The sequence below is a fragment of the Calidris pugnax genome, unplaced genomic scaffold, assembly GCF_001431845.1.
Source record: "Calidris pugnax isolate Ruff unplaced genomic scaffold, ASM143184v1 scaffold50, whole genome shotgun sequence".
Taxonomy (NCBI): domain Eukaryota; kingdom Metazoa; phylum Chordata; class Aves; order Charadriiformes; family Scolopacidae; genus Calidris; species Calidris pugnax.
The window spans coordinates 3549513-3559396 of NW_015090780.1; the positions used below are offsets into that span (position 1 = coordinate 3549513).

At 49.3% G+C, this 9884-nt stretch overlaps 1 protein-coding gene across 1 annotated transcript in view; it reads left to right on the forward strand.

The window, feature by feature from the left end:
• The window catches only part of GATA5 (GATA binding protein 5), a 12108-nt gene extending 3295 nt beyond the window's left edge, over positions 1–8813 (forward strand). The window contains exons 3-6 of the mRNA XM_014956877.1: positions 5048–5173; positions 6033–6120; positions 6712–6836; positions 7902–8813. Of these exons, the coding sequence (XP_014812363.1) occupies positions 5048–5173; positions 6033–6120; positions 6712–6836; positions 7902–8057 (495 nt within the window). The 3' untranslated portion in view covers positions 8058–8813. The remainder of the gene's footprint in view (positions 1–5047; positions 5174–6032; positions 6121–6711; positions 6837–7901) is intronic.
• Positions 8814–9884: the final 1071 nt, after the last annotated feature.

Here is a 9884-nt window from a genome sequence, read left to right on the forward strand (position 1 = left end):
GTGTGTAGAGTCGCTTTGGGATGTTTAAATTTGGTGGTAACAGTTTTGGTTTCAGAGCCTGTCATCAGAAGCCGTCATTACAAACAGGATGTTTGTGGGAGCCGTGCTGGGGAACAGCTGGGAGCTCCTCTTGCTTTCGCTCCCGGTGTATTCCCCCAGTTTGGGTTTTTGTTGGTTTGTTTTTTTTTTTTTGGCATTGCAAAATCAAATTATTAGCAATAACCCAACAGCGACAAGTTTCCGCGTAAGAAAACCATAAAAATAAAATTAAAAAAAAAAAATAGCTGGGGTTGAGCAAGATGTTTCGTTCTGATTCCGATCCCGGAAATGTGGCTCTGGGTTTGCAAAATGAAGTGAGCAGCAGCTCCGTGGAAAATCACCCTGGTTTGTTCAGCGCCACAAAATCGAGGCGTTTCGGTGAAACATTTAGCATTATCCGACGGGATTTGCCTGTCTCACCCGAAACCCTCTGGGTCTCCTTTAATGTAATGGCATTAAATCTGTGCCCGGGCAGCGGGCTCTGCTGCAAATCTCCGCGCTGCGCTGCTGGTTCTGTCCCAGCCGGGTGCCAACCAGATTAAATCCAGCTCCACATTTCCAACCGGCATCAAAATGTGGGGCAGGCTGAATTTCCAGGGTTTGGTTTTTCACTGTTGTTGTTGTTTGGTGGTGTTTTTTTGAAGAGCTTTTCCCCCAAGGAATGGGAGAGGTCTCGTTATCAAAATGTGGGGCAGGCTGAATTTCCAGGGTTTGGTTTTTCACTGTTGTTGTTGTTTGGTGGTGTTTTTTTGAAGAGCTTTTCCCCCAAGGAATGGGAGAGGTCTCGTTGCTATTCCGTGTTTTATTTGGGCGCGTGGGGGGGATCCAGCCTCTCCTGCACCCTCTGCCCGCGGGACCCCGAGCTCCCTGCCTGTGCCTCCCTCTTTGCTGGCAGAGCCCCGCACGAGAGGCGTTTTTGGGCAAACTCAACAAAGTTTTCTAGTGGAAAAAACCTGTTCGCAGAATTAAGACCCGTTTTCCCAGGGCCGAGCGAATCTTGCCGGGAATTATCAAAGAACTCCCAACCTTTTTTATTATTATTTGGGCTATCAATGCAATAGCGACAAGGCCCAACTGACAGAGCTGATTCTTACCCAGGGGGGAACGTTTCAGTAAGGTTGAAATACCTGAGGGGATTTTGGGTTATGGCTTAGAAAAGGGGCTGCAATGTTGACTTTCTTTCCATCCTGACCTTGGAATGAAGCGTTTCAAAATCTTGGGTTTTCCCCAGGGTTTGAAATGTCATGTTGCAACGAGTTCTGCTCCGCCAGAGGAAGGGGGATCCGCCGGTGATGGGCAAGAGGGTGCCAGGCGTGGGGTCAGCAAGGGGGTGACCTGCAGCCCTGTGGCTTGGGATGTCCCTTCCCTGAGTGACTCCCATGGAGGGGGATGTGTCCCCCACTCACCACCTCACCCGGGCGGTGGAGGGGGGTGACACCCCACGGCTCTAGGAACGATGAAATCGGCGGTTTCACAACGCCGTGAAATACAGGCGACGGGGAGAAAAAAAAAAAAAATGGTTGCTTTAAGTCCTTTACGTTACGACCTTTGTTCTGTAAGTCGTAGCTGTGCTGGGAGTTCCTCTGCCTTGTGTTTTCACAAAGCAAAGTCCCGCTGAAAGCCCCGGAGAAGGCAACGTGGCCCAGATAACGCTGCAGGATGCGGGGCTGCGGCCGGGCAGAGCTCAGCTGGCTTGTGTCTGGATGAGGGCAAGTAAGAGGAGTGTAGTGGCTAGTTCATTTTTTTTGGTGTTTTTTTGTTTTGTTTTGTTTGTTTGTTTTGATTTTTTTTTTGAGATAAGGGCAACATCCACTACGCCGCAGGGACAGCCCTTCTGCTACAGCCCGTGTCTGGATTCAAAGCACCGGGGCTTTCAGCAGGAGGGATTTATCTTAATTCAGGGTGGAAGCAGCTCTTTATTTTGGGCAGTATCTTTTCCAGCCAAAGTTTCTCGGTGCGTTTCACAAGGTGGTACCTCAGACCCAATCCTAAAAGCCACACATCACTTTTACCATCCCGGAGCGGGCGGTGGAGGTGGATGGCTCCAGCCTTGTGTGTGGAATTCCCTTGTTTTTGGAGCAGCACGGGGACAGCCCTCCTGTGCCCAGCAGATCCCACACCACCCTGAATGGAAGGACTAACCTGGAGTTGAGTTTTGCTGGCTTGGTTATTTTTTTTAGGGGGTATTTTTTCAGCCCATCCTTTTTTACAATTCGCAATTGCAGGCTGGCTTTGGTGGCACTTTTGGGGAAGGTGGGGATGGGAATGATCACGGTCAAGTGGAAGGACTAACCTGGAGTTGACTTTTGCTAGTTTGGTTATTTTTTTTAGGCGGTATTTTTTCAGCTCATCCTTTTTTACAATTCTCAATCTCAGGCTGGGTTTTTGGGGAAGGTGGGGATGGGAATGATCACGGTCCTGGGACAATCTAGCCAGACCCTAGAGCCGTGCAGCCTTCATGGTGTGTGTCTTGGGTTTCTCCTGGCCATCAGTTCCCTCTGGTCCTTCATCCTCCAAGGGGCAGGTTTGCCCAGAGCTGTGGTAAAAAAGGCAAATCTCAGAGGATGCTGATGCCTTTGGCTCTGAGCCTCGGATCAGGAGATTCTGAGCCTGTTTTCAGGAGCTGAGCTTGAGTATCTCAGCACGCTTTGCTGCAACCTCTTTCCTATCAACACCAGGTCCCCTCCATCCTGCTGGCAAGTGGGACAGAGAAGCGTTGAGTAAATCTGGGGCTTTAGAGGCTTCTTTTTTTTTTCCCTGCGAAATCGTGTGATTCCATTTCCACCTTTGCAAAGGAAGTGAAGCGAAGTCTCTGATGGCTTTGGGCTCCCTTGGAAGGACCTGCCCTGCTGGCTCTGAATTTTTTGGGCTCTCCAAGCAGCGCTCACACACGGGTGATTCGATAGGCACCAACTCACCATTCCTTGAGCTTATCAGCAGCACTTGGCTGTCAAGCCCGGTCCGCGAAGAGTTTTTGTTTGAGTGTACGCTGCATTTGTATAAATAAACGCTGGAGCACAATGTTGAAGTCAACAACTTCCTAGACAAGGTCAGAACGGTACAAAGGCAGCCGGGTGGAGGCAGGCAGAAATGGATTCTCTTTTAAGGGAACTGCTGGGAAATCAGCAATAGCGTATTGTACCCTCGTCCTTCAGTGAGCAACAGTAGCCTTGACTGTCTCTTTCTTGCTAAGTTGGCAGGTTGTGGGGCAGGGCCAAGTTCCCCTGGGGTTTCTGGGGTTTAAATTGTAATATTTGGTCATGGAGGATGGTTTCTGCTCTCCCTGGTGATGTGAGGAGGAGGAGGCAGCCCACAGAGTGACATGCAGGAGATGTAGAAGGTACATGGAAACCGCAGACAAAGCCTTTTATGAAGAGGGGACAGTGTGTCCCTCACTCCCAGGGACCTGTGGTGGCCCAGAAATCTTGGGGCTTTCCAAAGGGCTTTGCCTTGGCCTTCCTCCATCCACAGGCGATGACAGATCTCACCAGCCCACGCCGGGCACAGTCACCCCAGGGCTGAGAGCCTCCAAATTCCCCTCCAGACCCACGGCAGGAGCTGGACCTCAGAGCCCCTGCACCCGTCAGGTGCTCATCACCTCCCTCTGCTCCATCGGGGCTGGGGTCCCCCCCGGTCACAGGGGTGAACAGCACAGCCCCAGCAGCTGAAAGCCTTTGGGGAAGCTCTGTGGCTGCTCCAGGACCTTGCTGGGACACCACGTCCCATATTAGGGACGAGGACTGCTGTCCCCTCCTCTGTGCCAGGCTTGTCAGCTCACACCTCCGTGTATTATTATTTTTGCCTGGTTCTTTCTTGAAAGCTAAATAATTTCCAAAGCAATACCCCTATTTGCAAATAGTTGCTGAGACTTCTTTGCTGAGCAACGAGTGAATCAAAGCTTGGGCACGTCACTTGTGTCCCTTGAAACTCAAAGCCAATCTTTATTTGACTGCTAACCTTGTAAAAACATTTCATTTTTATTCCTGCTCTTCCCACCTCATTCATCATATTGCTCAGTCGTGATATCAAGCAATAATGGAAGAATAAACAAACGGGGAGTTCTTTATTGCCTGCATCCCTATCGTCTGCCTTTGAGAGCAATCAAAGTGATTCTTCTCAAGGCTGAAGAACATACTCAAACACCTGAATGTGGAGAGCCTGTGAAATTACTTATGTCACTGGCATCTTATACTTAGCAAAGTCTTTTATTAAAATAGTTTCAATACCTAGTGTTAAGAGACTTTCAAATGAAATGCCTATTGAGCTGAGAAGTCTGTATATAGAATTTTCCAGTGGCTTGGAGTACGGTTGTCAGAAATAAGTCCGCTGCTTCTGCCAGAATATTTTCCTTCTCCACTTGGAAGTATTAACGTTTCAGAGCCAGCAATCACTGCACTCACAAAATATGTCATTAATTAATGTTTTCACGGTGTTTCTGCAGCCTGTAAGAGAACAGATTGTCTGTGAGACGTGCAAAGAATAACCTCCTTGGTCCCGTCGTGGGCCAGTTCAGTTTGGTTCTGCTCAGTTCAGCCAATTGATTCCAGTTGTCTTAAACCAGAGATTGATTGGGATGTTGCTAACTTTAGTGGTGGTTCTGAGAGCAGAAAAACAGAAGAGTTCACTTAAAGTTTGAGGAGTTTGCTTCATGTGCTTAAAGCCTGGCTGGCATTTTCCATCTCTTTCTCCCTCTGAGTGGATCTCCTGGAGTAAAGTTCTCTTTGCTCCGAGCCCTGATCAATTCCAGCAGATTTGTTGGAAGTTTGTGCAATGACCTGCAAAGATATTTGCCAGGTTTATCAAGCTCGATAAAAAAAAAAACACTTGCAAATTGGAGTGATCTCATTTGAATGTAATTTCTTTGATCTGAATTTGGCTATCGTGTGTGTGTCACATTTTCCAGAAAATCGATGCAATTGCAGATTTTATTTTTATACGAAAGGAAACTTCCCAATTAATCACTTCTGTGTGTGCATTTGTGTGTTTGTTTCATTTGCTTGTTTTTAAGTCTTCATCGAGACGTGCTGGCCTATGTTGCACTAACTGCCACACAACCAATACCACCCTCTGGAGAAGGAACGCCGAAGGGGAGCCCGTCTGCAACGCCTGCGGGTTGTACATGAAGCTCCACGGGGTGAGGACCACGTCCGTGCTGGGAGGGACCCTGTGGGCACTGGGATCACCAGCCAGCAGGTCCAGGACATCAGCTCCCGAGGGACCAGTCTCCAGACTGGATCCAGAAGAGCCATAACCCAGTCCTGTCTCCTTGAGTGGTTAAAAGCTCAGTCTACTGAGGTTCTCCAGAATAAGGCTCAGGGGGTACTGGAACACTCTCAGGAGGTACCTGCATAGAGGAGAGATTTCTGGCACTGGGTGGCTCTTGATGAGGTTGTTTACCAAGTTACTTCCCAAAAAGAAACTTTACCAGGCTCCAGTAGCTGGAGACTGAAGCTCCCCAAATGCAGATAAGGAAATAAGGAGCGTATTTCTCCTAGATGTGGTAATTAAGAATGTGTGAAGGATACTAAGGAGTCCACAAGGACCCTGGCTGATAAAAATTACCCACAGAGGATGGGAACTGTTGGTAACATGTCCATCAGCCAAAGAGGAAACTTCATCCCTCCATACAGGCCTCTTCAAACTTCTGCCGTAAAGGTTAAAGTCTCTTTATCCCATGACCATTCCCTCAGAGCCCTGTAGGCTTTCATTCTGTCAGTGTAATTTAATAGGGCCCTGTCATAAAGGTCAGCAATAAATCAGGAAAAGGAAAATAGGAAATAAAGGAAAAAACAAAATTTGTGGGAAAGCCTTAGCTGTTAGCCTTATACATCTTCCAGCCAAGGCCTGTTGCAGAGAAAAATAGCGCTTAGTGAAGGACAAGGACTTTAGGTGCTTTGCATGAGCTACAGCACGAAAATAGGGGAGTGACACGTGTGTGGGAAGGAGCTAAGTGAGATACAGTGTTAATGATCCCAAACTTTATCAATGTCAAGGTACCACGACCTCTGGCCATGAAAAAGGAGAGCATCCAGACGAGGAAAAGGAAGCCTAAAAACATTACCAAAGGCAAAACCTCAACAGGTAGAGTGCTGCTATGATCCGTCATGGGGGCTTGGAGAATAATTCACCTCAGCGTGTCTTCTGCAAGAAATTGTGGTTGTTAGAGAATAATATTGTGATTTTTTTTTTTTCCCGATGATTGCTTTGGATGTAAAGCCTGTATTTGTGCATAGACCTCACGTGGAAGGAGGGTGCTGGGTGGGAAATCTCACTGCTGTCATGTTCCCGTGAGGTTCCTCTGTGCTGTGGCCACCCAGCTCCAGCCCAGCAGTGCTCGTGTTCAATCAGATCTGGGCTAAATTGAGTAATGGGGAAAACCAGGGCTGGGAATGGTGTATTAAAGAGTCAATGGGAAGGTATCAAGACGCATTCAACGTTAGCCTGTCCAACCTGTACCAGGACCACCACTGCTGGGCTGGGAAATGGAGCTCCTCCTCCTCCATCAGCACCTTGGCAGCCAAATACAAAGCCTTACCCTGACAGAGATGTGGTGGAGGAAGACAACAGTAGAGTCGTACCATGAGATGTCACGGTGGCCATTGAAATATAAATTTCCTTAAGAGCATATCTGCACCTGTGTGGTTTCATCCTCCTGTACCAATTGTCTTCCAGGGTCTACGACTTCGGCCACCAACTCCCCCTCTTCCGTTACGAACTCAGACAGCACGGTCACTTTAAAGACAGAGCCCAGCACGACCTCGCAGTATCCCGGACAAACCATCGCGTCGGTGTCCCAGGTGAGGCACAGGGATGGATGGGGAGATGTTGGGGTGGATGCTCCACACACCGTGGTAGTCACTGACCTGGGGGGCCTTGATGAGGCTGAGCAATTAGTTCATTGCGTTGAGGGCCACCAGCCTGGTGGGCTGCCTCAGATTGAGGAAAGCAGGGAGTGTGAGCCAAGATGTTGTGGACCAGGAAGGGCTCCAGCCTGTTGGCTCTCCACCAGCTCTTCCATCTTGAAGTGAGGAACCGGGAGGTCCAAGCCCTGCTGCTGCAGAAATGATGGGTTGTGAACCAGCCTCAGCGTGGAGCTGGATTTAATTCTCATCTCCTGCCATGAAATCCTGGGAGTTACAACCCTGTCGAGTTGGTGGGATCAGCCCAGGGTGGAAACCTCTGTAGCTCCCATGAAAAGGGTCCCTGGGCATACCTTATCTGCATTTATAGCCCCGAGGAGCTCAGCACTCACAGAGCCATAACACTGTCAGAGACCCCAGATTGCTTCTGCCCCGAGGATTTCTTCGGGGTGGGTTGCTATTTTGTCTTGGCAGAGGTAAAAAAAAGGCTCTAAATCAACCCGCACATCAAAATTTTGGGACCCAGTGCTATCTTTACGTTGGGTTGAAGCCCCCTCCCGGGGCTGGCCACGTGTGGATGGAGGGGAAGCTCAGCTCCAGCACCCCAGCGCCTGGCGCGGCTCCAGCTGCGCCGTATGGGAGAGGGGGGGGGGGGGGGACGGGGTTTTTTTTGGCTGAAACCAATAAATCTGATTTGTGCTGCGCTCTTAAAAAATATACACGCGCCTCGAGATCTCCAAACTGGCCATGTTTAGTCAGTAAATAATTGCAGATGGGCCCTGGGATGCCTCCTCCCCTCTTGGGCCTTGTGCTTTCTGGGGATGGAGCACCCTTCCTGCCTGGCTCCGGGCTCCTCCAAAGGGCAGCAGAAGCATCAGGGATAACCCACCCTGTTCATAAGCCATCCTAGTCCCACCACCGCGGTATGACAAGGGGGAAGAGTGGCCCGTTGGCTAATAACAGGCTTTCTAATGACTTTCTTCATCCCTTCCTTCTTCCCAGGCGCAGAGCCAGTCGGACGAGGCGCTGGCCGGCGGCCACGGCGAGTTCAAATTCGAGCCTGAGGACTACACCTTCTCCCCCACCACCATGGCCCCCCAGCCCGGGCTGAGCGTGCCCCTCCGGCAGGACTCCTGGTGCGCCCTGGCACTGGCCTAGAAACCCCCCACCTCCAGCAAAAAAAATAAAAAAGCCCGGGGACCAAGGTTTTCGGCTGGCCCTGCGAAGGGTGGAGGGGCAGGAGGACGGGCTGCCCCAGCGCTTCGGGCCTTCGTGGCCACAGGACAGGTTTCCCTTGGAGGATACGCCTGGAAAACACTGGCTGGATGGGGCCAGGATGGCCCCGCTGTGGCACCAGCTCCCCAAAAAAGCTCATCCTCGGCCAGAGAGACCCAGGGTTGCCTCCCCGAGGCCAGAGCCCCGGGGCTGCATCCGTTTTCCTGAGGAAAGCCTTCTTCCTTTTGAGATGAAACCAGCAAATAAATGCATCCCAGAATCTATGTTTATTCGCGGTGATTTCTCCCTCCTATGACTCCTCTGTGTGCAATTTATTCCACTTTCCAATAAAGACTGTAATAACATGGCACCAAATAACTTAATTTTATTAAAATGTAAACTATGTGGCCTCTCTTATGTTTTATCGGCCACAACAGGATGAAAAGAGAAAAAAAAAAAAAAAAAGCAACAGTTGTTTTAAACATTTACTGTTTTATATTAAAAACGATCATCTCTCTATAGAGTGTTAGCTTCTGAAGCGTTTAGCGTATCAACACTGAGCTGATGAGTCATACATGAAATAAACACGCTGCTCTTCCCTTTCCAGCTCCAGACGAAGATTTTTTTCATTATTATTTTAGGCAAACCACATGACAAAAATGGTCAAAACCTCCCAATAATAAAAGAATACTGAAATGCTGTTTTTTTCCTTTGTATTTCCTGGTTGTTTCTGGTGTTGCTGACTCCGAGCATTAGAAAATCGGAAGTTAGTCCTCCAAAAGTTAAAAGGAAGGTTCAAGGGACTGAAAAATAAGGGATGTATTGGAGGTGTATTTGTTTGCATCCAGTTTTGGGGATGTTTTGAATGGAGGATTTCCAGCTCTCAGCCAGTCTGGGCGAAAATTCATTTTCAATTATTTTAACAAAAACCAAGTAGAAAATAATTTCTTGGAGCTGAGCTGTAGCAGAGGATCATCAGTGACGCAAAACCCATATCACACTCCCAAAAGCTGGCACCAGTGAGTTTCTACAGCTTCTTGGAGAGGTGGGAGATACGCTCTGCTGGGGACATGCAAGGGGGACCTGAGGCTCCTGTGGAGCCTGGGGGTGAGGAGAAGACCATAGAGAAGGGGAGATGGGTGGGAAAAGAAGGGGAGACAAGGTCATAAAGTTAGTTCTATGGCTTGTTTCATTTGTTATTTCTAAATAAAATCCCCAGCCTGGCTGGACAGCTATTTATGGCCAGGAAGCCGTCAAGTAATAGTCCCTTAATATAGAAGTTGACCTGTCCAGGGCTTCCTGGAGCAACTCTTCCTCTTGTCAGAAGAGATGGATTGCTCGAATTTTATTATAAACAACAGGCTAAAGATGATCAGGGAGAGTGAATCTGACATCAAGTCGCGACTCAGCTGAGATGGAGCAAGATGCTTTCCACCGTGCAACCCTTGCTGGAGGAAAGGAGATGCTCCAGGCACTGGGGAGCATTGGTCCCCTCCAGTGCTGGCATAGCTCAGCGGCTGCTCCCTCAACATAGTCCTGTGCGGGCTTGTGGAGGGTTCAAGCCACTGTTTTATCAAAGCCCATGGATGAAAACTGTCTTTGGAGGAGCATTTCTTGTACCTCCAGAGCTTCAGCAGCATCTTGCATCATGCCAGGCTGCGGTGCCGGGGCAGGGGCATCCCGCCAGCGCCGGGCTGGGCATGGCACACCGTGTTTGCATGCTCAGGCTCTCACCACGGATCCATGCCTCCACCGTTTGTTTTTCCACTC